This window comes from Neoarius graeffei, chromosome 4 (genome assembly GCF_027579695.1).
Source record: "Neoarius graeffei isolate fNeoGra1 chromosome 4, fNeoGra1.pri, whole genome shotgun sequence".
Taxonomy (NCBI): Eukaryota; Metazoa; Chordata; class Actinopteri; order Siluriformes; family Ariidae; genus Neoarius; species Neoarius graeffei.
The window spans coordinates 106,863,461-106,888,829 of NC_083572.1; the positions used below are offsets into that span (position 1 = coordinate 106,863,461).

The window sequence follows — 25,369 nt, forward strand, 5'->3', positions numbered from 1 at the left end:
TAACAAATATTCCTTTTCTTCAGAAACTTTTAGAAACGTTTGTACTTCCTTCATTTGCTTCTCTTTTGCCACGCTTCATCGTAAAGCGTTTGGAATGACGGCGCTCCACCGGAGCGGAAAACTTTCCCAAACTTGCATTTAACATCTTTAATATAGCAGAGAGTAAACGTTACCCTTCCTGATCATCCTTTCATGAATTTATTTACAGTTTTATTATTCATTTAAGAGTATTTTATTATTTTTCTCTATCGAACCCAGACACTAACCAGATTCACAGCTGCATCCTGTCTGAAAGGTTTGTCCAGTCATCACTTTCTACCACAGCGCTGTTGAATTCTGGATTCTGACTGATGACCACAGGGTCACGTTAACGCGCTCGCTCTAATACGTCACCGTTTCCGTTCACAGTGACTCGTACGTTCGTTACGCGACACTAACGGAGTTTCGGAAGGTTTTTGCGGTCACATGACAAGCTGCGTTTTCGTTGTATTCAGAAAAGCGTCTCGAAAAAGCGATGAAACTGCTGCGTTTCAAGGACGTCCCAGAACAACAAATGCAATTATAAACGGATCACAAGTCAATACCAGGACGTCAGGGCGTAGTCGCTTACAACCATGACGACCAAAATATCAAACAGAACCGAAACGTGACGATGTGAAAGAGAGCGGACCAACAAACTGTTTACAACAGGGACATCAACAAAGGACCAAATTTTGTTCCCTGATGGAAGATCGACCCAAAACATCGATCAGAACTGAATTCGCATGATAAATGAGAGAAGAGATACAATTCTCGTCAGAAGAAAATGTATTAAGTCGACCTCATGACTAATTTGATCGCAAAAAAAAAAAAATACAACGACCAAGTTTTGTTCAGAAGGTCGAGTTCTTTCAAATAAAACAATCAGAACTGAAATCTGATGAATTGACCGAGGATACGATTTAACTGAAAAGAAACAAAGTTGTAAACAAAGTGTTTACAACAAGATGATCAACAAATAAACGACTAAGTTTTGTTCCCCGAAGGAAGATCGACCCAAAACCGGGCGAGAACTGTGAGAGGAGATACAATTCTAATGAGAAGTCCCAAAAACTCGTTAAGTTGACCTAATTAGCAGTTTGTTAGCAAAAAAAAAGGCCAATACAATGACCAAGTTTTGAGCAGAATGACTAGTTCTTTCAAATACAAGACGACAGAGTCATCTATATCCCCCGCCCCCCCGATATACCAATAATATACCACGTTTCAACATATTATTTGTCATAGTTTTCCAAGTTCTGCTGCAGGAAACTAACCTGACCTCTTTACACTGACCTCAGCCGCCCATGGCATAATAAACCCACCGGACTTTTGGTCCAGATGAGCTAAAAATTAACATTTCTTAGTATCAAAAGGCACATATACATTACTTAATCCAGTGTTTCTCCAACCTTTCTTGAGCCACGGCACATATTTTACATTCGCAAAATCCCACGGCACACCACCAAACAAAAATGTCACAAAAAGTATATAGAATGAAATATAATGATCATCTAGTCTCAATTTACTCACAATTTACTTACTCAGTGTGAAACCTGGGCCTGTTTAGTTGAACACAAAGCTGATATACTCGCAGGAATTGAAGAAAGACACACACGAAGATCTTCCTCAACAGCTCTGAGTCTCTCTCTTTTTTTAGTTTTTATAGCAGTCATGCTTGAAAAGCCCAGTTCGCATAGATAGGTTGTGGAAAATCACTTTTTTTGCTTTCTTCTGACCTCTACTCATACTAGAGCCTTCATCTGGTTCAGAATTTTCTCCAGGACCTAGTTTGGATTGTGTACTTTTTCTTTTCAAATATTTAAATCATCGCTATCACACCCGAAGCATTACTAATTCTATTGTTTGAAGGGCAACAGGTAGATACACAGGTTAATTAGCTACCTGCTGCCATCTAGTGGAAGAGTATTTAATTGTTCTTCCGGTCACTATACGTCGCTGGCATAGACGAACGAAGACAAATTATTTGCAGTAAATAAATAATAATTTTCGGAACAATTAAGTGAAATTGGATAATTTCCCACGGTACACCTGATGACCTCTCATGGCACACTAATGTGCCGCGGCACAGCGGTTGGGAATCACTGACTTAATCGACACATATACCAACTTTCAACACCAAACCACTCATAGTTTTCAAGTTCTGCTCTGGAAACCAAACCTACCCCTCAGACTAACCTCAGAGACCAAGTCTGAAATAGTTTCCATGGAAACATGAAAAATTTAAATTTCTTAGTATGAAAAGGCACATCTACATCACCTTGTTAACACGTGTACCGAGTTTCAAATACGTATCATGAACAGTTTTGCTCCAGAAACCAACATTGCGCTTAGAAACTCAGTCAAAATCTATTTTTCATGTACAAATTTGAAAAATACTTTTTTTTTCAAAAATTCAAAATGGCACCAGTTCACATGTTGCTTGATATGTCTACAAAGTTTCATGAAGACATCTTCAGTAGTTTTAAAGATATGACCCGGAAACGAAAATGTGACCGGACGGATGGAACCCGTTTCTATATCCGCCGCCAATAATTACAATCAGAACTGAAGGAGGAGACACGATTTCACTGGGAAATAAACAAAGTTGTAAGCAAATCGTTTACAACAAGAAAATTAACAAAACAAATGGCCAAGTTTTTATGGAATCAATTTTGTGCCAAAATGTTCATACAATACTTTTGAAATATCAAACAAAAACGATAAATCAAAATACAAAAAAACAAAAAAAAGGTCAATTTTTTTAGACTGGCAAACAAATTATTCGTGTAATCGTGCAAAATATCAGTCTATTACTCTTCAGAAAGCTTTTATTTTTGTTCCGCGTCTTTCTCAGTTTTGTTTGACGTAATTTATTTTGGTTGCGATTCCAGCTTTCTCGTTTGCGCTCCCTGACTTTTTGCTTGCAGTTTTGGCACAAACTTCCCGTGTGGGTGGGCTGTCCAGGAATGCATTCCCATTGGCTAACTTGTGTTTGACTGACAGCTACGCTCAGCCATTCCCTACTCGGATTCTGGCGGACTGTTTGACGAGTGACGATCCATTGACGGTAAACAAGGATGGAGTGGACTTCAGTGGCGACTATGATATTGAATTTACACTTTGTTGAGTTAATTCAATATCATAGTCGCCACTGAAGTCCACTCCATCCTTGTTTACCGTCAATGGATCGTCACTCGTCAAACAGTCCGCCAGAATACGAGTAGGGAATGGCTGAGCGGAGCTGTCAGTCAAACGCAAGTTAGCCAATGGGAATGCATTCCTGGACAGCCCACCCACATGGGAAGTTTGTGCCAAAACTGCAAGCAAAAAGTCAGGGAGCGCAAACGAGAAAGCTGGAATCGCAACCAAAATAAATTACGTCAAACAAAACCGAGAAAGACGCGGAACAAAAATAAAAGGTTTCTGAAGAGTAATAGACTGATATTTTGCACGATTACACGAATAATTTGTTTGCCAGTCTAAAAAAATTGACTTTTTTTTTTTGATTTATCATTTTTGTTTGATATTTCAAAAGTATTGTATGAACATTTTGGCACAATATTGATTCCATAAGTTTTGTTCCTCGAAGGAAGATCGACCCAAAACATCGATCAGAACTGAAATCGGATGAGAAATCAGACAGGAGATACAATTCTACTCAGAGGCCTGGAAAAGTTGTTGATTAATTTGGCCTGATTACTAACCAGTTAGCAAAAATTTGACAAAACAACCGCCAAATTTCGTACGGAGTGATGAGTTCTTTCAAACAAAACAATCGGAACGGAAATCCGTGGAGAACTGACGGAGGAGATATGATTTAACTGAATTGTGGACGACGGCTGAGCAGAAAGTTGGATCTTTTTTTTTGGTAAGCTGCTGTAGGATTAGTGGAATAAAACACTTCCTGTGATGCTGTTGTAGGAAACTGAGCAAGAGTAGGGTGCCAAGTGTGACTCCGCCCACCCTGACACCACCCCAGCGTTGATTATTTTCCTATAACAGCGTGACGTATCTACTGATAGCCCAGTCAAGAGCTCCAGGACCATCAGTTATAGGATCACAGCTTTGTAGCACATCCTCTTCTTTAAACACACTCAAGAGAGCGGCTGTGTGTGTGTGTGTGTGTGTGTGTGTAAGCAACCGTACACCAGTGCATGCTTGCCTGAGCATGTTTAATGTTAAGCACACTGACCACCACATCTTGGGAGGTTTGTCTTCTGGTCAGTGTCATGCCTTAAAGCACAGGATCCAGTATCCTGTGTGTGTGTGTGTGTGTGTGTGTGTGTGTGTGTGTGTGTGTGCACTCATTTGCGCATGCTAATGTTTCTGTTAAATCCAGATTCATCAATTAACCTGTGTAAATGTGCACATTAGCATATTTACTGCTCATTCATGAATATTTATAAAGCGGTACAGTACCATGCCTGCGCTTAGAGCGCGCACACTTCTGTCAGGAATAAAACGCACTCAGTGTCACGCAGTTATAGGAAAATAAATCAACAACTGACTGTGTTACAGTTACCACCCTGATGATCATCATCTTCCACAAACAGCTGTGTTTTATTCCCTTTATTCTGCAGCAGCGTGCCAATAAAACGCATTACGGTTTTAAAAAGTATTAAAGAATTACACATTGGGCTTTTTTTTTATCCGTTTACGGTTACATTTAAATGTCTTCTTGATGCTACAAACAATTATAAACAGTTGTTCCATCACCAGCCTCTGTCTTGGAGTTAATGAGATTATAATTAATTAAAATAAAATAAACACAATTTAAAAAAAAAGAGCAGATTTTACTTTTAAGCAAAGTTAAAAAGTGGCACTGGAGACTCCTTCCATAAAATGTTAAATAACCAAAATCAATCTCTCTCTCTCTTTTAATCCATTTACATTAAGCGTCTCGGTACAAGTCCCCACGAATGAGCTGTTGCTATAGAAACGATAATGAGACTTCGTCACTGAACAGAGAGTCACTGTGTATATAAACACACGGCTGTAAACACACCGATTATCCATTAGCTCGTAAAATCTCTCTCACATGGTCAGTTTGTGTGTGTGTGTGTGTGTGTGTGTGTGTGTGTTCATTCAAGCCTGGGCATGTCAGCTTTCACATCCAGCCATAAATTCCTTCCCGAATCACGACTCCAACTAAATCTGGCATCAGCTCTCGACCCTCTCTCCGTTAATCCCAGTTAAGTCATAATTATAAAGAATAACTGCTGAATTTTTGAAAAAATGAGAAAAATCAAAATCAAACATTCGAAACTAAATACGAGTCGAACCTCATGACGAAGAGTGAAGGATGATGCTGGGTACATTTGTGCTGAAATTCATTCCATTCATCACTAAATGCTCTCTTTCTCTCACACACACACACACACACACACACACACACACACACACACACACAGAGGAGTTCTGGATGAGAATAAATCGGTGATGAAAGCCGAGATCCTTGAGGGCGTATAATGTGATTATTGTGTAATCCGGAGAATAATCCGAGAGCGTCGTGATGAGAAGAGACGGATTTACAGACTGTTACTGCCCTCTAGTGGTGTTCAGTAAGTGACGCTCCGTCAGTCCAATCTTCCTAATCCTCAGGTTTATCATCTTCATTTTTAAATCTGGAGGCACCAACAGAAACCTCAAAGCTCAGGTTTTATTCCTTAATCTAAAGATTTAATCTTTAATCTCAGGCTTTATTCCTTAATCTCAGGTTTTACTCTCAAGTTTTATTCTTTAATCTTTAATCTCAGGGCTTAATCTTTAACCTCAGGTTTTAATCTTTAGTCATTAATCTCAAGTTTTATTCTTTAATCTCAGATTTTATTTTTTAATCTTTAATCTCAGGTTTTATTCCTTAATATCAGGTCTTAATCTTTAATCTCAGGTTTTATTCCTTAATATCAGGTCTTAATCTTTAATCTCAGGGCTTAATCTTTAGTCTTTAATCTCAAGTTTTATTCTTTAATCTCAGATTTTATTTTTTAATCTTTAATCTCAGGTTTTATTCCTTAATCTCAGGTCTTAATCTTTAATCTCAGGTTTTATTCCTTAATATCAGGTCTTAATCTTTAATCTCAGGGCTTAATCTTTAGTCTTTAATCTCAAGTTTTATTCTTTAATCTCAGATTTTATTTTTTAATCTTTAATCTCAGGTTTTATTCCTTAATATCAGGTCTTAATCTTTAATCTCAGGGCTTAATCTTTAGTCTTTAATCTCAAGTTTTATTCTTTAATCTCAGATTTTATTTTTTAATCTTTAATCTCAGGTTTTATTCCTTAATCTCAGGTCTTAATCTTTAATCTCAGGTTTTATTCATTAATCTCAGGTTTTAATGTTTAACCTCAAATTTTATTCTTTAATCTCAGATTTTATTTTTTAATCTTCAAATATCAAGTTTTATTCTTTAATCTCAGATTTTATTTTTTAATCTTTAATCGCAGGTTTTATTCCTTAGTCTTTAATCTCAGGTTTTATTCCTTAAACTCAGGTCTTAATCCTTAATCTCAGGTTTTATTCCTTAATCTCAGGTCTTAATCTTTAATCTCAGGTTTTATTCCTTAAACTCAGGTCTTAATCCTTAATCTCAGGTTTTATTCCTTAATCTCAGGTCTTAATCTTTAATCTCAGGTTTTATTCCTTAGTCTTTAATCTCAGGTTTTATTTTTTAATCTTTAATCTCAGGTCTTAGTCTTTAATCTCAGGTTTTATTCCTTAATCTCAGGTTTTAATCTTTAACCTCAAGTTTTATTCTTTAATCTCAGATTTTATTTTTTAATCTTTAATCGCAGGTTTTATTCCTTAGTCTTTAATCTCAGGTTTTATTCCTTAATCTTAGGTTTTATTCCTTAAACTCAGGTCTTAATCCTTAATCTCAGGTTTTATTCCTTAGTCTTTAATCTCAGGTTTTATTTTTTAATCTTTAATCTCAGGTTTTATTCCTTAATCTCAGGTCTTAGTCTTTAATCTCAGGTTTTATTCCTTAATCTCAGGTCTTAATCTTTAATCTCAAGTTTTATCCATTAATCTCAGGTTTTAATCTTTAACCTCAAGTTTTATTCTTTAATCTCAGATTTTATTTTTTAATCTTCAAATATCAAGTTTTATTCTTTAATCTCAGATTTTATTTTTTAATCTTCAAATATCAAGTTTTATTCTTTAATCTCAGATTTTATTTTTTAATCTTCAAATATCAAGTTTTATTCTTTAATCTCAGATTTTATTTTTTAATCTTTAATCTCAGGTTTTATTCCTTAGTCTTTAATCTCAGGTTTTATTCCTTAAACTCAGGTCTTAATCCTTAATCTCAGGTTTTATTCCTTAATCTCAGGTCTTAATCTTTAATCTCAGGTTTTATTCCTTAGTCTTTAATCTCAGGTTTTATTTTTTAATCTTTAATCTCAGGTTTTATTCCTTAATCTCAGGTCTTAGTCTTTAATCTCAGGTTTTATTCCTTAATCTCAGGTTTTAATCCTTAACCTCAGGGCTTAATCTTTAATCTCAGCGTTTATTCTTTAAAGTGTTATATATACACACACATGTTCAGGAAGATGTATTCATATACATGTGTGTCGTGACCTGTGCATAATGCTGTAACTTGTTTTGCAATTCTATGAAATGTAGCAATGAATGGATAAAAAGTATGATGTGTCATTCTTTACAGATTTTTTCTTAAAATGTCATTTTATTCCTCCGACGCCTCAGAAATTAAATATTTATTTATTCATTAATTATTCATTATGATTTATTAATTACTTATTTAAGAAAAACACACCACACTTTTTATCCATTTATAGCTACATTAATATCAGCTCCTGCTCCCACTGACACCACAGCCGATATAAACAGCCGCTCCATCACCTGCCTGGTTCTCTCTCTGACGTCAACGAGACAAAAAAAAAAACCACAGCTCGTCCTGTTTTTGAGGAACTCCAGTCGTCTGTCGTTTTAACTGAACTGCAGTCTGAAAGTTAAAACTCTCCAAACACCATCATCACCATCACCACCTCTCCAAGCGCTCACACAGCTGTGAAACTGATCAGGGAAATAAAACTGACTGAGTAACTCTCCGTTACTGATGCATCTTACACTTGCAGCGCAGCAAATAAATACATAAAATTTACAACTAAAATATTGATAAAGTACCAATTTACTCTGACTGTTAGCACAAGGTTGATTATTTTCCTACAATAGTTCATCCTGGAGTGTTTTATTCCTTTTGTCCACAGTGACTCCACAACATGGACCTAATTTAAAAAAAAAAAAAAAGGGAGAGAGAGAGAGAATGTGTGTGTGTGTGTGTGTGTGTGCGCGCGCACACTGCACTTACTGAGGTCTTCAGCCAGCTGAACTCTCCTCCCCGTAATGAGCTGCAGTTTCTTCTCACTGTCCTCCCCAAAGTCCTCCAGCACCTCCTTCACGTTCTTCTCCAAGCGCCGCACTGTTAGAACGACAAAACCACATCACAACTCCAACACACACACACACACAGCAAATCCCACCACCCGAGTGCTGCGTCTCCGTCTCCTCATCACACACCTTCAGTGTTGGTGAGCTGCTGGCGGAGAGTGTTGGCTGTGATGCCCAGCATCCGCTGAATTCTCCAGAACAACACCACGTCGTTACACTCCAGCTACAACACACACACACACACACACACGAAATCTCTGTGCTGAAACCTGAAAAACATTTACAATCCTAGCCTGATATGAAAATAGAAAGATTTTTTTTAAAAACACTGGACCAAAGTGATGTGCATTTTTAGAAAAACCTGGAAAGATGTCGGTTTTCATCCTGAATGTCGTAATGACTTTCAAACACGAATCATATCAACAAACTCGTGCACAAGAGTGTGAGATAGGGTGGTCCCGAAATGTATGGGAAAAATTTTTTTTTACCAAAACATTCTGACCACCCTACCATTTTTTTTTTTTTACATCGGCTAAAAGAAGGCAACAAGCAAAATTTCAGAGAAATTGGTTAATATATAGAGGTGCCACACGAGGTTGCAAATCGGGTTAAGCCATTAACATTAGTTGGTGCGTAGACTGTTGCAGAGAAGATCTCAAACCCCCAGTTCTAGAGGGAATACGCCACTTCTATGAAAAAGAAGAGGCAGGAAGAGTTTATAGACTGATAGAAGGTTAAAGGACATGGGACATGAAACATAAATGCACGCTATATCAGTTTCTTTCCATTAAAAATATGAAATAATTGCATCAACAAATACAACCCCGATTCCAAAAAAGTTGGGACAAAGTACAAATTGTAAATAAAAACGGAATGCAATGATGTAGAAGTTTCAAAATTCCATATTTTATTCAGAATAGAACATAGATGACATATCAAATGTTTAAACTGAGAAAATGTATCATTTAAAGAGAAAAATTAGGTGATTTTAAATTTCATGACAACACCACATCTCAAAAAAGTTGGGACAAGGCCATGTTTGCCACTGTGAGACATCCCCTTTTCTCTTTACAACAGTCTGTAAACGTCTGGGGACTGAGGAGACAAGTTGCTCAAGTTTAGGGATAGGAATGTTAACCCATTCTTGTCTAATGTAGGATTCTAGTTGCTCAACTGTCTTAGGTCTTTTTTGTCGTATCTTCCGTTTTATGATGCGCCAAATGTTTTCTATGGGTGAAAGATCTGGACTGCAGGCTGGCCAGTTCAGTACCCGGACCCTTCTTCTACGCAGCCATGATGCTGTAATTGATGCAGTATGTGGTTTGGCATTGTCATGTTGGAAAATGCAAGGTCTTCCCTGAAAGAGACGTCGTCTGGATGGGAGCATATGTTGCTCTAGAACCTGGATATACCTTTCAGCATTGATGGTGTCTTTCCAGATGTGTAAGCTGCCCATGCCACACGCACTAATGCAACCCCATACCATCAGAGATGCAGGCTTCTGAACTGAGCGCTGATAACAACTTGGGTCGTCCTTCTCCTCTTTAGTCCGAATGACACGGCGTCCCTGATTTCCATAAAGAACTTCAAATTTTGATTCGTCTGACCACAGAACAGTTTTCCACTTTGCCACAGTCCATTTTAAATGAGCCTTGGCCCAGAGAAGACGTCTGCGCTTCTGGATCATGTTTAGATACGGCTTCTTCTTTGAACTATAGAGTTTTAGCTGGCAACGGCGGATGGCACGGTGAATTGTGTTCACAGATAATGTTCTCTGGAAATATTCCTGAGCCCATTTTGTGATTTCCAATACAGAAGCATGCCTGTATGTGATGCAGTGCCGTCTAAGGGCCCGAAGATCACGGGCACCCAGTATGGTTTTCCGGCCTTGACCCTTACGCACAGAGATTCTTCCAGATTCTCTGAATCTTTTGATGATATTATGCACTGTAGATGATGATATGTTCAAACTCTTTGCAATTTTACACTGTCGAACTCCTTTCTGATATTGCTCCATTATTTGTCGGTGCAGAATTAGGGGGATTGGTGATCCTCTTCCCATCTTTACTTCTGAGAGCCGCTGCCACTCCAAGATGCTCTTTTTATACCCAGTCATGTTAATGACCTATTGCCAATTGACCTAATGAGTTGCAATTTGGTCCTCCAGCTGTTCCTTTTTTGTACCTTTAACTTTTCCAGCCTCTTATTGCCCCTGTCCCAACTTTTTTGAGATGTGTTGCTGTCATGAAATTTCAAAATGAGCCAATATTTGGCATGAAATTTCAAAATGTCTCACTTTCGACATTTGATATGTTGTCTATGTTCTATTGTGAATACAATATCAGCTTTTGAGATTTGTAAATTATTGCATTCCGTTTTTATTTACAATTTGTACTTTGTCCCAACTTTTTTGGAATCGGGGTTGTACAAAATCATCTATTAAATTCAGCAAAATCGTTATATTCGTGATGATTATATGGCATTTCTGCTCGAGCTCCGATATGCATATTTTACAACTGGAAGAGCCGCTGTCACGTGATCATATGTCACAAAAACTTGCGGGCACAGCACAAGCGGGAAGATGAATATGGAGAAGTGGATGACAAGAAAATTGTTTTTATAGTCTTTAACGTACATTGAACATCATGGTGTATTGTGCTGCTTATGGTTGCAATAATTCCAATGGGAAATGCCCTGGAGTAAGTTTTTTTTGCATTCCCCGAGACCCGAAGCTGAGGAAAGTGTGGGCTCACTACTGCCGTAGAAAAAACTTTGCACCTACTGTTTCCCACAAACTGTGTTCGGACCATTTCACTGAGGATTCTTTCAACATTCATACTCAGGTACTGAGCGATATTAATTGCCAAGCCAAATTTAAGAGGCTACTTAAAGATGGAGCCGTTCCCAACGTCCCAATTCAGGAACAAGACGGCGGCGTGAAACCCGAAGTGCTATGGCCACCACGAGGTGCATTCGCTAAGTGACTGAAAGCCGAGGTAAGGATTAGTATTATAATTTTGGGTGTATCAATTATTGATTATCATAATTCCGACTCATCTCTTTCGCCAAATGGCGTAGTGTTGTTGGCTGTGTGATGGCGTTTCGCCATTTTGAATGTTTTCATCTCGGACTCTGGAAGCATTGTATCCAGGGTTCGAATTATAAATTTGACCCTATGGGTAGGGCTGCACGATATCAGAAAAATATGCGATATTCGATAACATGACTGAATATCTCGATATCGATATGTATCGCGATAATTAAATATATAATGTTTTTCTTACCTCTACTCGCCGTTCTGCCCTGTATCTAGCATTTAAAAAAAACCACCCAATGCATCGCTTCCATTCCAACATTATTTTTTATTGGAAAAACATGGCTACACCTGCAATGGTGTCCATCGAGCATCTTTAAATCTCTTAATTTTTTGTGAGCGCAGCAGAAAATGTCTTAAGTTGAAGTAAACAAAAAACTGAAAACTACATTACATTAACGTGAAGCATTTAAAATGGCAATTTCAGCGGCTCCCGGGAGATGAAGGTGAGCGACACAGATTCACCATAAACTCAAACACAATCTGTTAATAACACATGCGGGTGAGAGAGCAGTGGTGTGTGTGAGAGAGAGAGAGAGAGTGAGAGCGGTAGTGTGTGTGAGAGAGAGAGAGAGAGAGAGAGAGAGAGAGAGAGAGCGCGGTTTTATGTTTTTATGCTTCTGTACAGCAGCGTTTGTCCCAGTGAGCCGCCCCACCACTGTTTTACAGGTACATGTCTTGCAAAGTACCTGAGTTTGCAGTACATCACCCCTCCTGAATCCAAAGTACTTCCAAATAGCAGACGTGCATTTTTTTTTTTTTTTTGGAAACCAGTTCCTCACCGTGCTTGCTCCCGCCTTCCGCCGTCACCACGAGGCTTTTACTTGTTTTGCAATAGGGGGCGGAGTTATCCCGCGGCGCTTGTTAACATTCAAATGTGATTGGACGGCACAGAAAAATGTGCCTTTTATCGAAATTTAAGTAATTTTTGCGGTATGTGTATCGCAAACTATGATATCGCGATATCGATACTTTTTCGATATATTGTGCAGCCCTACCTATTTAAAAAAAAAAAAAAAAGAAAAGCAATGCATACTCGCTCTCCTGGACCAGCACACTTTTGCGCACTGCAGTGCACAGCTTTCACACACAGACGCGCGCATGCACGCACGCACACACACGGTGTTGCATATATATATATATATACATGACGTATTTGAGAGACTTCCACAGAAAATTAAGTTTGCTTCTTTCATGGGAGCCTGAGGGAATGGGAGCTCAGCTCCCATTGGCTCCCACATAATTCGAACTATGATTGTATCTCAATCAATCTCGAAAAATATCAGCAAAAAAAAAAAAAACTAGCTTGCAACGGACTTTAGCTAGATCTATGATGAACTTTCAATGTATGATACAAAAATAATACTTCTTTCAACAGATCATTAGCCTTTGAGCAGAATTGTTTTTAACTTACCAGGAAGTGTTATCGAGCCGACCGCTTTCAGTTTCATGAGGGCTGAATGAACTCTCACTCTCAGAATCATCTGACCCGTCAGAGTAAAGACAAGATCCATGTTCATGTGAATTTCCAGCTATCGGTTCGAATTGATAGGGTCTAACTTCACATCTCTGTGAAACATCGGGAATGTCACTGTCGATGGTGTCCATTTCGGTAACCTGTTTACATTAGATTCCCAAGCGCTGGCTCCTTGGAAAGTTTTTGTGACGTCACGGGTCACGTGACCGCTTAGCTAATTAACGAATCCTTGTTTTACACTGATGTATAAAAAAGTTGAATAATGTGATGATTTTCACATTTTTGACGCCCTGCAGTGATTTAGATGGCATTTCTTATGTCCTTTATACATAATTATACCCAGAAAAAAATCCATGTCCCATATCCTTTAACTTTCATGCACTAAGGGGTTCTTAAACAATGAGCACTGATCGTAATATGCTGATGAAGTTGTGAATGTTTTTCTTTCTATGTTTTTCAGATGGCTAGCAACAGTAATACAAGTAGTACCGGTGGTGCAAAGCACAAAACCAGAAAGGACAATTATTACCCTGTACTACTACTTTCGTACCGCAACACCTGTCCGGTACTGTAGCGGTATAACTGTATCGGTACGAAACCCACAAATGTATGGGTTTCGTACCGGTACAGTATCGGTACTGTAGCGCTTCGCTGTAGTGTGGACAGATGAAGCGGCTCTGTATCGATACAAATTTTATGCGCAAAGTCACACATCTCAATCGATGTCTTCGCTGAATAAAATAGTGAAGAACAGAGATTCGTTTGTTTCTTTCTCAGCTGCCTCGCGCGTTTTATACGACTCGACTGAATAAATGACCACCAGAAATACAGACTGTACACTGACAACAAAAAGCACACACACTGTTTCGTCCGTACGGAAGCCGAGAGAGGCCCTTCATATAATCCTTTTTTTTAATTCACCTTGTTATCCCGAGATAACGACATAATTAATTCAGGATCTCGAGAAAACAAAACCGTTATTCCGTGATCTCGAGGAAACAAAATTATTTCATGATCTCGAGTAAACAGCTGAGAAATGGTTCATTCAGATGCGCCAAGAGACTTGTGATATGCTGACTTTGGGGCTATTTCTCATTCTGTATTGAGGTTTTTCACCTGACGTCACAGGGTCACGTGACGCCCCGGTGTCGGCCATTTTGAAGGTCAAGCTAGCTAATGTCAACAACATCATAGCTGGTATGTTACTGTAGCAATGTTTACGTTCAGTCATTTGGATGACTGTTAAAACCCTTCAGTCTCAAGTTTTTCCTTTACTGTATTTACTAGTTTACTGTAATTATGATCCGGCAGCTATTTACACCGGATCCAGTGTAAATAGCTGCCGGAGCGCGCTCCGGCTTGCTCCCCCTCAAATTAAGCAGCGCGCTCCGGCTTGCTCCCGGAGTGCTCCGGCCAAGGTTCTGGAGCGCGCTCCGGCAGCTATTTACACTGGATCCGGTGTAAATAGCTGCCGGATCATAATTACAGTAAACTAGTAAATCCAGTAAAGGAAAAACTTGAGACTGAAAGGTTTTAACAGTCGTCCAAATGACTGAACGTAAACATTGCTACAGTAACATACTAGCTACTATGTTGTTGACATCAGCTAGTGCTAACAGCTAGCTGCTAGTACACTGCTGCAACACAGACACCGACCCTAATAATACAGTTCTTGGTCATTGCCTGGCAACAGCAAATTTATAACGAGCCATGTCTCAACAGACTAAGAAGTTATTTCAATGACATTTAATAACATTTTGTTTATCCTGAGGACCGAAAGTAAATGAAAATGTGAACAAACCTTAGCTGTAATAAGATGGCGACCACCGGCTCCAGGGATGACCCGCTGATGTAGGCATGTTACCCAGCCTGACACAAAATATCTGTAGGCATCCAAACTCTTATACGCTTTCAGATCAATACCTGTGTATGGCGATGGGTTTTTAACGACATAGGTATACAGATCATGTGGGCCGAAGTCAGGTAAAGACGAGGGCTTCGTGTACTTCCGTACGTCAGTGAACAATCCTTGGTGGAAGCAGGTAAACGTCGTTCTCTAAGCCTGCTAACCTCAATTTTTGCAAATACCTCTCCCTCTGCTCGCCCTGTAAATGCCCTACGTCGCTGGATAGTGAAGGTGTTTTCTGCATCTCGCTCCTTTTTCTTTTATGTTTTTCGCCTTCCTCGCATTCAAACTGATTCGAGCCGTGACGTCCAAAATGGCAGCCTCACATGACTTGGTCACGTGGGTGAAAAACCTCAATAGACACAACTTTGGTCATTAGAATGTCTGGAATAATCGATCACCTAATAAGGCAATATTTTGATCAGGGGTTGGCACAGGGAGAGATTGCATTAAGTCTTTTAATAAGGGATAATTTCAAAATTAGTCCGCGGCGCCTCCGCAGAAGACTGGCCCGGCTTCGTCTCTACCGACGGAGATACAGTGATCCAGCTGAGATCATGAAATAATTGTTTTGTTTTCTCGAGATCTCGAAATAATGGCTGCCACATATTCTCGGAAGGAAGTTACTCGGTAACCACGGAAACATTTCACGCACGCGCATTTCAACTTCCGGCAAAGAAAACCGCAAACATTTCTCGCTAGTGTGGACAGATGCACTAAACTGTACCGGTATACTTTGTATCAATACAGTTATACCACTTTCGTACCGGTATAAGTGTGAACACAGCATATGTTTGGTTAATTGGTCGCACTTCCAAGGAACTGTCTGGGAGAACGCTTCCTTCTGCTCGGGAAGTCCTTAGTGTGTTCTTTTATCTCCACAAGATACCATAATACCGAAGGGTTGAGAAAATCACAGACAAGTAATAGCTACTGTTACTTTGAACACAGGAAGTTATATTACTGTATTGTTTGTATTAATATGAAACAGTTAATAAGCCACATTATTTTATATTGGGTCTTGAGTGAAAACTTGAATGGCTTTGTGGCACCTCGAAACATTGTTCAAGCTTAACCAAATTCCGCACAATAACTTCTTTTAGGCAATGTAAAAAAAAAAAATAAATAAATAAATAAATTAAAAAGGTAAGGTGGTCGTAACAAAATCCTAAAAAAAAAAAAAAAATTTTTGGGACCACCCTAGTGCGAGACAAACACACACACGGGAAATTTATTTATTTATTTATTTATTTATTTATTTAATTTTAAATAATTTTTAAAAAAGCCTCTGCGATATGCTGTTAGGTCTATACCATGGTGTATTAGGGCTATTGTAGGTAAAATAAATAAACGTTTAAAAAATTAAACAGAGCTCAGGGAGAGGGTAATATTCTGAGAAAAAAAAAATTTCCAAAATTCAAGTTGCAAATTCACAACAGAAAAAATTTTTTTATATATATATATATATATATATATATATATATATATGCGGCACGGTGGTGTAGTGGTTAGCACTGTCGCCTCACAGCAAGAAGGTCCGGGTTCGAGCCCCGTGGCCGGCGAGGGCCTTTCTGTGCGGAGTTTGCATGTTCTCCCCGTGTCCGCGTGGGTTTCCTCCGGGTGCTCCGGTTTCCCCCACAGTCCAAAGACATGCAGGTTAGGTTAACTGGTGACTCTAAATTGAGCGTAGGTGTGAATGTGAGTGTGAATGGTTGTCTGTGTCTATGTGTCAGCCCTGTGATGACCTGGCGACTTGTCCAGGGTGTACCCCACCTTTCGCCCGTAGTCAGCTGGGATAGGCTCCAGCTCGCCTGCGACCCTGTAGAACAGGATAAAGCGGCTAGAGATAATGAGATTTTTTATATATATATATATATATATATATATATATATATATAAAAAAAATCTCCTTCTCACCCCCGGCGGGGGTGGGGTGGGGGGGTGGTATCCATGTCATCCTCAAGCTCGGGTCCTCTACCAGAGGCCTGGGAGTTTGAGGGTTCTGCGCAGTATCTTCGATGTTCCTAGTACTGTGCTCTTCTGGACTGAGGCTTCAGATGTTGTTCCTGGGATTTGCTGGAGCCACTCTCCCAGTTTGGGGGTTACTGCCCCAAGTGCCCCCACTACCACGGGGACCACGCAACCCTTGACCTTCCACATCCGTTCCAGCTGCTCTTTCAACCCTTGATACTTCTCAAGTTTCTCATGTTCCTTCTTCCTGATGTTGGCGTCAGCTGGGATCGCCACATCTATCACCACCACCCTCTTCTGCTCTTTGTCCACCACCACTATGTCCGGTTGGTTAGCCAGGATCTGTTTGTCAGTCTGGAAGCTGAAGTCCCACAGAACCTTGGCCCTGTTGTTCTCAGCCATCTTATATATATATATATATATATATATATATATATATATATATATATATATATTTTATTTTTTTTTTTTTTTCTCAGACTAAATCATAAATTTATGAGGAAAAAAATTTAGAAAAAAAAATTCTTTGGGTCACGGAACCGGATCGCTTCGCCTTGCAAAGTTGGATGAGCGTCGCCACACCACAGACCCCATGGCTGAGCTGAGCGTGACAGCAAATGCAGGGTTTCCTCCTCGATCGCACAGAAGGACAGAATAAAGCGCTGAGAGATTTTTAACTACATTTCCCAGAACGCACTGCAGCCCGGAAGCACGACGTTGTTGTCTCCGAGAGTATCTGAGATTTTTTGCGTAAACGTACGACTTTAATCTCTGACATTATCTGGATTTTTTTTTCCTCGGAATATTACCCCCTCCCCCAGCTCCTTATTTATTTATTTATTTATTAATTATACAACGTCCCTGACGCACCGCCGTCGGTCTAAACATTGTGCTTCGAACACAAAGCTGAACACCTGCGCATTTTCATAACCGGATTACCGTCTGAGACTTTATTACACCACAGAGCTGAATCGGTGCTTACAGAGTCAACGTTCTTCTGTTTGTGAGCTGATCTGCATCGTGGTTCTGAGCGATAAACACACACACACACTGCTCCGGTGTGATCGAACCCAGAAATACAGGAACAGAACTGAACGCAAACTGTTCACAAAACACGAGCTGCGTCGAGACGAGACGAGACGAGACGGATCTGAACACAGTTCATGATTAATGAGGACAATCCAATCAAATCTGACTGTGTGTCCTGTGAAAATAAACAGGAGGAACGACAGGATTCATTTTCCTACAGTACAACAAGCGAGACGACATCTCAAACACTGCACTATGGATCTGTAGGGGGTTTGGCATATTAAATATATAATAAATCAAAAAAAGATAGCCATCTTTTTTTATTTTTTTATGCTTTAGGTATTTGCAGTCTTTATTTTTTGATCTTTTTATTTAGTTTTTTTTGCTTTAGGTATTTGTAGGGGATTTTTGTCTTTATGTATTTTTATTTGTTTTTGAATTTATTTTATTTTTTTGCTTTACATATTTGAAGGGTTTTTTGTGCTTATATATTTATTTTTCCTTTAGGTATTTGTCAATTTTTGTGGGTTTTTTTTTTCTCATTTCTGATTTTTTTTGCTTTTGGTATTTGTAGGAATTTTTGTGTTTATATATTTATTTTTTGTTTGTTTTTGATCTTTTTTTTGCTTTAGGTATTTGTAGGAGTGTGTGTTTATCTATCTTTGTGTTTATTTATTTATCAATCTGTCTCTTTAAGTATTTGTAGGGGTTTTTGTGTTTGTTTATCTATCTTTAGGTATTTGTAGGGGTTTGTGTTTATTTGTTTATTTATCTTTAGGTATTTGTCTGGGTTTTTGTGTTTATATATTTATTTTTTGTTTTTGGTCTTTCTTTGCTTTAGGTATTTGTAGGAGTTTGTTTGTTTATTTATCTATCTATCTTTAGGTATTTGTAGGGGTTTTGTGTTTATTTGTTTGTTTATCTATCTTTAGGTATTTGTTGGGGGTTGTGTGTTAATATTTATTTTTTGCTTGTTTTTGATCTTTTTTTGCTTTAGGTATTTGTAGGAGTTTGTTTGTTTATTTATTTGTTTGTTTGCTTATTTATCTATCTTTAGGTGTCTGTCGGGTTGTTTGTGTTTATATATTTATTTTTTGTTTGTTTTTGATCTTTTTTGCTTTAGGTGTTTGTAGGGGGTTTTGGTACTTATTTATTTAGCTTAAGGTATTTGTCGATTTTGTGCGTGTTTGTTTATTTCTGATCTTTTTTGCTTAAGGTATTTGTAGGAGTTTTTGTGTTTATTTATTGATTTGTTTATTATCTTTAGGTATTATTTGTATTTACTTATTTAGCTTTAGGTATTTGTAGGTTTTTTGTGTGTTGATATATTTATTTTTTGCTTTAGGTATTCATAGGGTTTTTTGCGTGTATATATATATATATATATATATATATATATATATATATATATATATATTGTTTTTAGATATTTGTGGTTTTTTTCCCTTGACACATTTTTTTGTTTTTATTATTGTTTGCTTTATATATTTTTTCTGTTTTTGATTTTCACACAGTGAAACCAAAACACATTTTGCACAGCGCTGTGTAGAAACACTTTTCTGAAGTGAAACAAACTTCCTCGGCCGACTACCCTCGGCTGTTTAAACCGGGGAAACGTAAACAGCGGAAAATAAAATTAAATTAAATAAAATTAAATACCCCTGATGTCTCTGACTGATGAATACCGTCTCCATATATATGAAGGTCGCTCGTATCTCTACAGCGTCACTGAGCTCCAACACCACCGTCTGTTTTATGAGGCTCAGTTTACAGTAAACTCCGTTTAGTGATGAAAGCAAAAGGAAGTGCCTGTTAACTCCTACCTCCGAGTCTACGAAGTGTCTCTGGTAGTAGTAAAATCCTCGCCGACAGAGGTTACAGTGGAACAGGGCCTTCTGGAGGAAGTGACGTCGGTACAGCTGGTGCCACGTGTCCTTAATCTACAGCACATCAGTGGAGTTGAGCCACAGAGGGACAGATCAGACGCTACGCGGGATCTGTGATTGGGTTCTGTTCGACTCACCAACACCGGGTCCACCTCGACACCGCGGGCCTCCAGGTTCTTACGCACGGTGGTGACCTCGTCGTTGGCCAGGTACGCCGTGTGTTCCTCGTGCAGCTTCAGCACACGCTCCAGCTCGTTCCTGGTTTCGTTATGGATGTGCTGTGAGAAAGGGAGAGACACGGCAGGGAACGTTCATTCCCATCTCTCTTCATATTCGGACTGAAAACTGAAAAAGGGCGTGGCCTGTACTGGAATGTTAACAGCAATCTGAAGAACATTGTTTGTTTCAACTGACTCCTGAGTACTGACTCATTAAACAAGACTGTGGGTTTTTTTTTAATAAATATAGCTCAGAGCGTCACGCAACTTCGTGTGAATTCAGTAATAACGCTAGCCGACGCAGGAAAACTAACTTTCTAACCTGTTCTGGTGTGCGGCTCTTCCAGTTCAGCCATCGCTGCTTCCAGTCGGGTCCCACCATGTCGGCGATCACCGACTCGGCTGAGAGGAAAAGCAAAAGGTTCTTCAGTCTTCCACATCGTTCTCAATATATAAATCAGCTATAAGCTCAAAAAATACAATCACCTTGATTTACACATCCCTCAGTTTAAAAGAAAGAAATAAATCTAAATAAATGAAATATAAAATAAATATTAAAAAAAAGAAACTATAAATGGTCTCATAGAGCCAAGTTCAAATATAAATAATAATATATGTATTAAAAATGAATTAGTAATAATTAAAATTACTTTTTTTATTAAACATATAATATTAAGTACATATTATATATAATTAATCATTAATAAAATATGTCTCAATTGAGCTTCCTCCGAGTGTACGAGTATAAAAGAATAAATAATAATAAGTTTTCCTTTATAAAATATAACGGAGCCACAGGCCGTTCTTTAAGCTCACACTGTACAGATAAAAATAGTTTAAAAAAATAAAATATAAAAATGGTCCCACACAGCTGTCAAGTATAAATAGTAATAATTAAAAAAAATTATTTCTGAATATTTTTTTCATGACTTATAAAATTAATAATATATAAAACGGCTCCACTGATCTTTCTTCACGTTCACATTGAACAAGGAACAATTAATAGTAAATATTTGGGGTTTTTTTTTTATCAGTAAAATAAAAAGGTCCGCAGAGATTTGCTGCAGTATAAATGAACTGAATTTCAGAATAAAAGCGTGCGGTCTGAGTGAGACAGGCCAGGCCAGGTCAGGAGGGGGAGATGGAGAACGTGAACGCTGGAGTGATGAACGCACTGTCTTTCAGCCGAGACTGCAGCGTCTCCTCCATGAACTGGATGGCGGCGTCCCACTGGGGTTTATCGGTGATGGAGCGATCCTCCAGGGCGTTGTGCTGAATCACTCGCTGGGAAAGGAATAAAAACCAGTCAGTCAGTCAGTAAAGGTGTGATGTTACGACAGAGTGGATCACTTCTTTAATCCACAGCAAACTTCAGAGAAATACAAATAACTTGGGTTTTTTTTTTTTGCAGGTTATCAGAAATGTGCTCTCTTTCTCTCTCTGCATCTGTCTCTCTCTCTCTGTCCCCCATCTCTCTCTCTCTGTGTCTCTCTGTCTCTCCCTGTCCGTCTGTCGGTCTCTCTCTTTGTGTCCCCATCGCTCTCTCCATCTCTCCTGTCCCCCGTCTGTGTCCTCTGTCTCCAAGTGTCTGTCCCTCTCTCCCTGACTCTCTCTCTCCTGTCCCCCGTCTCTGTGTCCTCTGTCTCCAAGTGTCTGTCTCTCTCTCCCTGACTCTCTCTCTTCTGTCCCATCTCTCTGTCTGTCTCTCTGTCGCTGTCTGTCTCTCTCCATCCATCTCCCTCTCTCTCATCCCCCGTCTCTGTGTCTCTGTTGCTCTGTCTCTCTCTCTCCCTCCCTCCATCCCCGTCTGTCACTTTCTCTCTCTCCCAGTCTGTGTCGCTCTGTCTGTCTCTCTCTTTGTGTCCCCATCTCTCTCCATCTGTCTCTTTCTCTCTCCGTCTGTCTCTCTCTCCGTCTGTCTCTCTCTGTGTCCCCCATCTTTCTCTCTCTCCATCTGTCCCCCATCTCTCTCTGTGTCTGTCTGTCTGTCTCTCTCCGTCTGTCTCTTTTTCTCTCTGTCTCACTCTCTGTTCCCATCTCTCTCTCTCTCTGTATCTCTGTTGCTCTGTCTGTCTCTCTCTCCCCATCTGTCTGTCTCTCTCCCTCCATCCCTGTCTCTCTCCGTCTGTCGCTTTGTCTCTCTCCCAGTCTCTGTGTCTGTCACTCTGTCTGTCTCTCTCTTTCTCTGTCCCGTCTCTCTCTGTCTCTCTCTCTCCCCGTCCCCATCTCTCTCTCTCTCTGTTGCTCTGTCTGTCTCTCTCTGTCCCTCGTCTCTTTCTCTCTCTCTGTCTGTCCCCCATCTCTCTCTGTCCGTCTGTCTCTTTTTCTCTCTGCGTCTGTCTCTCTCTCCCCATCTGTCTCTTTCTCCTGCTCTCTCTGTGTCCCCCCGTCTCTCTCTCCAGCAATAAACCAAAAACATCACATCACGGTCCTGAACCACATTTCTGTGATACTTAATACACACCACATCCAGGTTTGAGAAGAAACTTCCAGCAAAACAACCGCGCTGCATTTATTAAATAAAAATAGCAATTAATTCAGATAATACTTTAAAATACAACGTTTAAAATGATAAATCTCAAAATTATACATTTAATAATTTTGAATATTGTAATTAATAATTTGTAAAATTATAAATATGAACAAAGTTTCATTTGTTTGAGAAATGTATAAAAATCTTAATGATTTTTTTATAAAATAATTCAGAAGTGTTTTATGGCTTATCTTAATTTCTAATATGATTAATTTTCTATTAATTTTGTTAAAAACAAAGAGCTGCAAAAGACAACCTTCATCTGAAAACATTTATTTTGTTTCAAGGTTTAAGTTACAAATTTTTTTTTTATTTAAAATACTCTTGAAAATTAACAAAAAAACATCTATTACCAATTTATTTCTTAATAGTAATTTTACATTTTAGATTAATTTCAATAAAAATAATATTTTTTTAATTTCTAGTTTAAATAACTTTTAACCTGCATAAATTAGGGCGTGTCTCATGCAAATTGAATGTATATTAATGCAAACTGGAGGCGTGCCACATGCATGCAATATGCTAATAGGCTGCAAGTGGGCGGCGCTCACTTTCAGGGCTCGTTTCTATGCAGATGTGATGGAGAGGAGCAGATAAACCTGGGGGGGGGGGGGGGGGGTGTCCTCATGATAAAAGGAGGAGGATGTTAAGGGGCGGGGCAGCAGGGAGGCGGGGCATGGTGCGTTTACCAGACTGTCCATGGCTCGCTCGTTCCACTTGTGCCTCTTTATGCTCTCGTCCTTCACGGCTTCCTTCAGCTTGTCGAAGATGTCGTCCTGATCCTTCCCTTTGTACTCGGCCATGAAGCGAGCGAACTCCTCCTGCAGCGTCTCCCACGCCACCTGATCGCCACGGCAACAGGGGAAACACAGACGCAGTGGTGATGTGTTGGAGCGTGGAGCAGGACTCAACACGTCACACGTACACCAAGCTTCAACAGGAACACGGATCATCGAAAACCACAAAATATCAAATCACAAATCCGCACGGTTCACTCTGCAGTCTCTCTCTGGGTTTTGCTCAGAAGAGAAAAACAAACATTTTCTCACAATTTATGATCCATTTTTTTCTGTCATGCTTAATTTATCCTGCTTTTTTTCCATTTCTTTTGTTTTTATAACTATGCTCATATGAAATGTCAACAATTTATAACAATATATTCTGCGATTTTTTCCCCTTTTTTTTCTTTTTAAATGCCAAATTTGTATGAAAAATAATTTAAAAAATTTTTTCTAGTTTTGTCTTTTTTGTTACGCTCATATAATGAAACACAAATTTCTAACAAGTTATTCTCCGATATGTTTTTGGTTTTAAGCCTGAATGTTTAATTTTTATTTCTTTTTTGCTACGCTCATATTATGAAACATGAACTTATTCTGCTTGTTTGTTTCCTGTTTGTTTCTTTTTAACACTCAGTTTATCATAAAAGTAATTACAAATCATTTTTTGGTTTTATCTTTTTTGTTACGCTCATATAATGAAACATCAATTTCTAAAAATTTATTCTGCAATTTTTTTTTCTGTTTTAATGCTTAATTTATCCCGCAATTTTCTGTTTAATTTTCTTTTTCTTTTTTTGCCATGCTCATTTTATGAAACATTAACTACATCTAACTATGTATTCTGTTAATTTTTGGTTTTTTTCCTCTTTTTTAATAATTTATATTAAAATTTTCACAAATTGTCCGTTTTTGTCCTTTTTTCCCCTTTTCTTTGTTTCACTCATATAATGAAACGAGCAATTCCTAACAATTTACTCTGCAATTTTTTTCTCTTAACTCTAAACTTATCCTGTCATGTTCTGAGGTTCAATTTTTTTTTTTTTTGGTTTTGCCATGTTCATATGACAAAATCATGAACAATATCCAACAATTTATTCGGCTATTGTTTTTTTTCCTTTTTTTTTAAATGCTCAATTTATATTAATCATAAATCACAATATATCAATAAAAATAATTAAAAGTAAATTGTTTTGTCTTCCCCTTTGTTACGCTCATATAATGAAACATTAGCAATTGGTAACAATTTATTCTGCAATTTTCTCCTGCGTTAGTATGAAACAATTTCTAGCAACATATCCGACAAAATATTCCATTTACGGTTTTTTCTCGAGTATAATGTTAAATTTACACTTCAGAAATTTTTTTTGCTTTTATTATTATATAAAACATGAACATTAATTTCCCACAATTTACACAAAAGGATTTTATTTTCTTTATTTGGTCTGCTCACCAAACATCCTGCCAAGATTTTAGGATGTGATTTTTTTTTTTTTTTACACAAAATGTTTAACAGTTCATGATGCATTTTTTCTGCTTGTGTTCATCTTTTTTTTTATGCTGTTATGTTATCAAATGTTGCAAATTTCTTTAAAATAATGTGTCGTGCATCAAATATTTTTTCTTGCTTTTTTTTTTCTAAAACTGAACTAGAGCGGTGGCTACAATTATTGACACCTTAACGATCTTTTGGCCGTTGTAAAAGTAGAAAAGACTTTCAATACGTAAATTGTGCATGAATAATTACTCAAACTTCCACTGGAAAAAAAATGAGTTGATTCCTGATTACTTAGTGCATCAGATCACATGACACCGTTCCACAATTATCAACGTTTGTCCACAGTTATCGACATGTTTGTCCAGAGTTATTGAACCGTTCCACAGTTAGACATGTTTGTCCAGTTAGACACCTTTCCACAATTATCGACACGTTTGTCCAGTTATCGAACCGTTCCACAGTTATCGACACGTTTGTCCACAGTTAGACACATTTGTCCAGTTATCGAACCGTTCCAGTTATCGACACGTTTGTCCACAGTTAG

The 25,369-nt window shown here is 38.4% G+C and overlaps 1 protein-coding gene across 5 annotated transcripts in view; it reads right to left on the reverse strand.

Moving 5' to 3' along the window:
• Nucleotides 1-25,369, reverse strand: part of opa1 (OPA1 mitochondrial dynamin like GTPase) — a 187,870-nt gene that overhangs the window by 19,137 nt on the left and 143,364 nt on the right. For all 5 annotated transcript variants that reach the window (XM_060920130.1, XM_060920128.1, XM_060920129.1 and 2 more), the window contains 7 exons: nucleotides 23,238-23,390; nucleotides 21,191-21,299; nucleotides 20,338-20,417; nucleotides 19,935-20,075; nucleotides 19,735-19,851; nucleotides 8,564-8,657; nucleotides 8,355-8,465 (listed from right to left, as the gene is read on the reverse strand). In XM_060920130.1, the coding sequence (XP_060776113.1) occupies nucleotides 8,355-8,465; nucleotides 8,564-8,657; nucleotides 19,735-19,851; nucleotides 19,935-20,075; nucleotides 20,338-20,417; nucleotides 21,191-21,299; nucleotides 23,238-23,390 (805 nt within the window). The remainder of the gene's footprint in view (nucleotides 1-8,354; nucleotides 8,466-8,563; nucleotides 8,658-19,734; nucleotides 19,852-19,934; nucleotides 20,076-20,337; nucleotides 20,418-21,190; nucleotides 21,300-23,237; nucleotides 23,391-25,369) is intronic.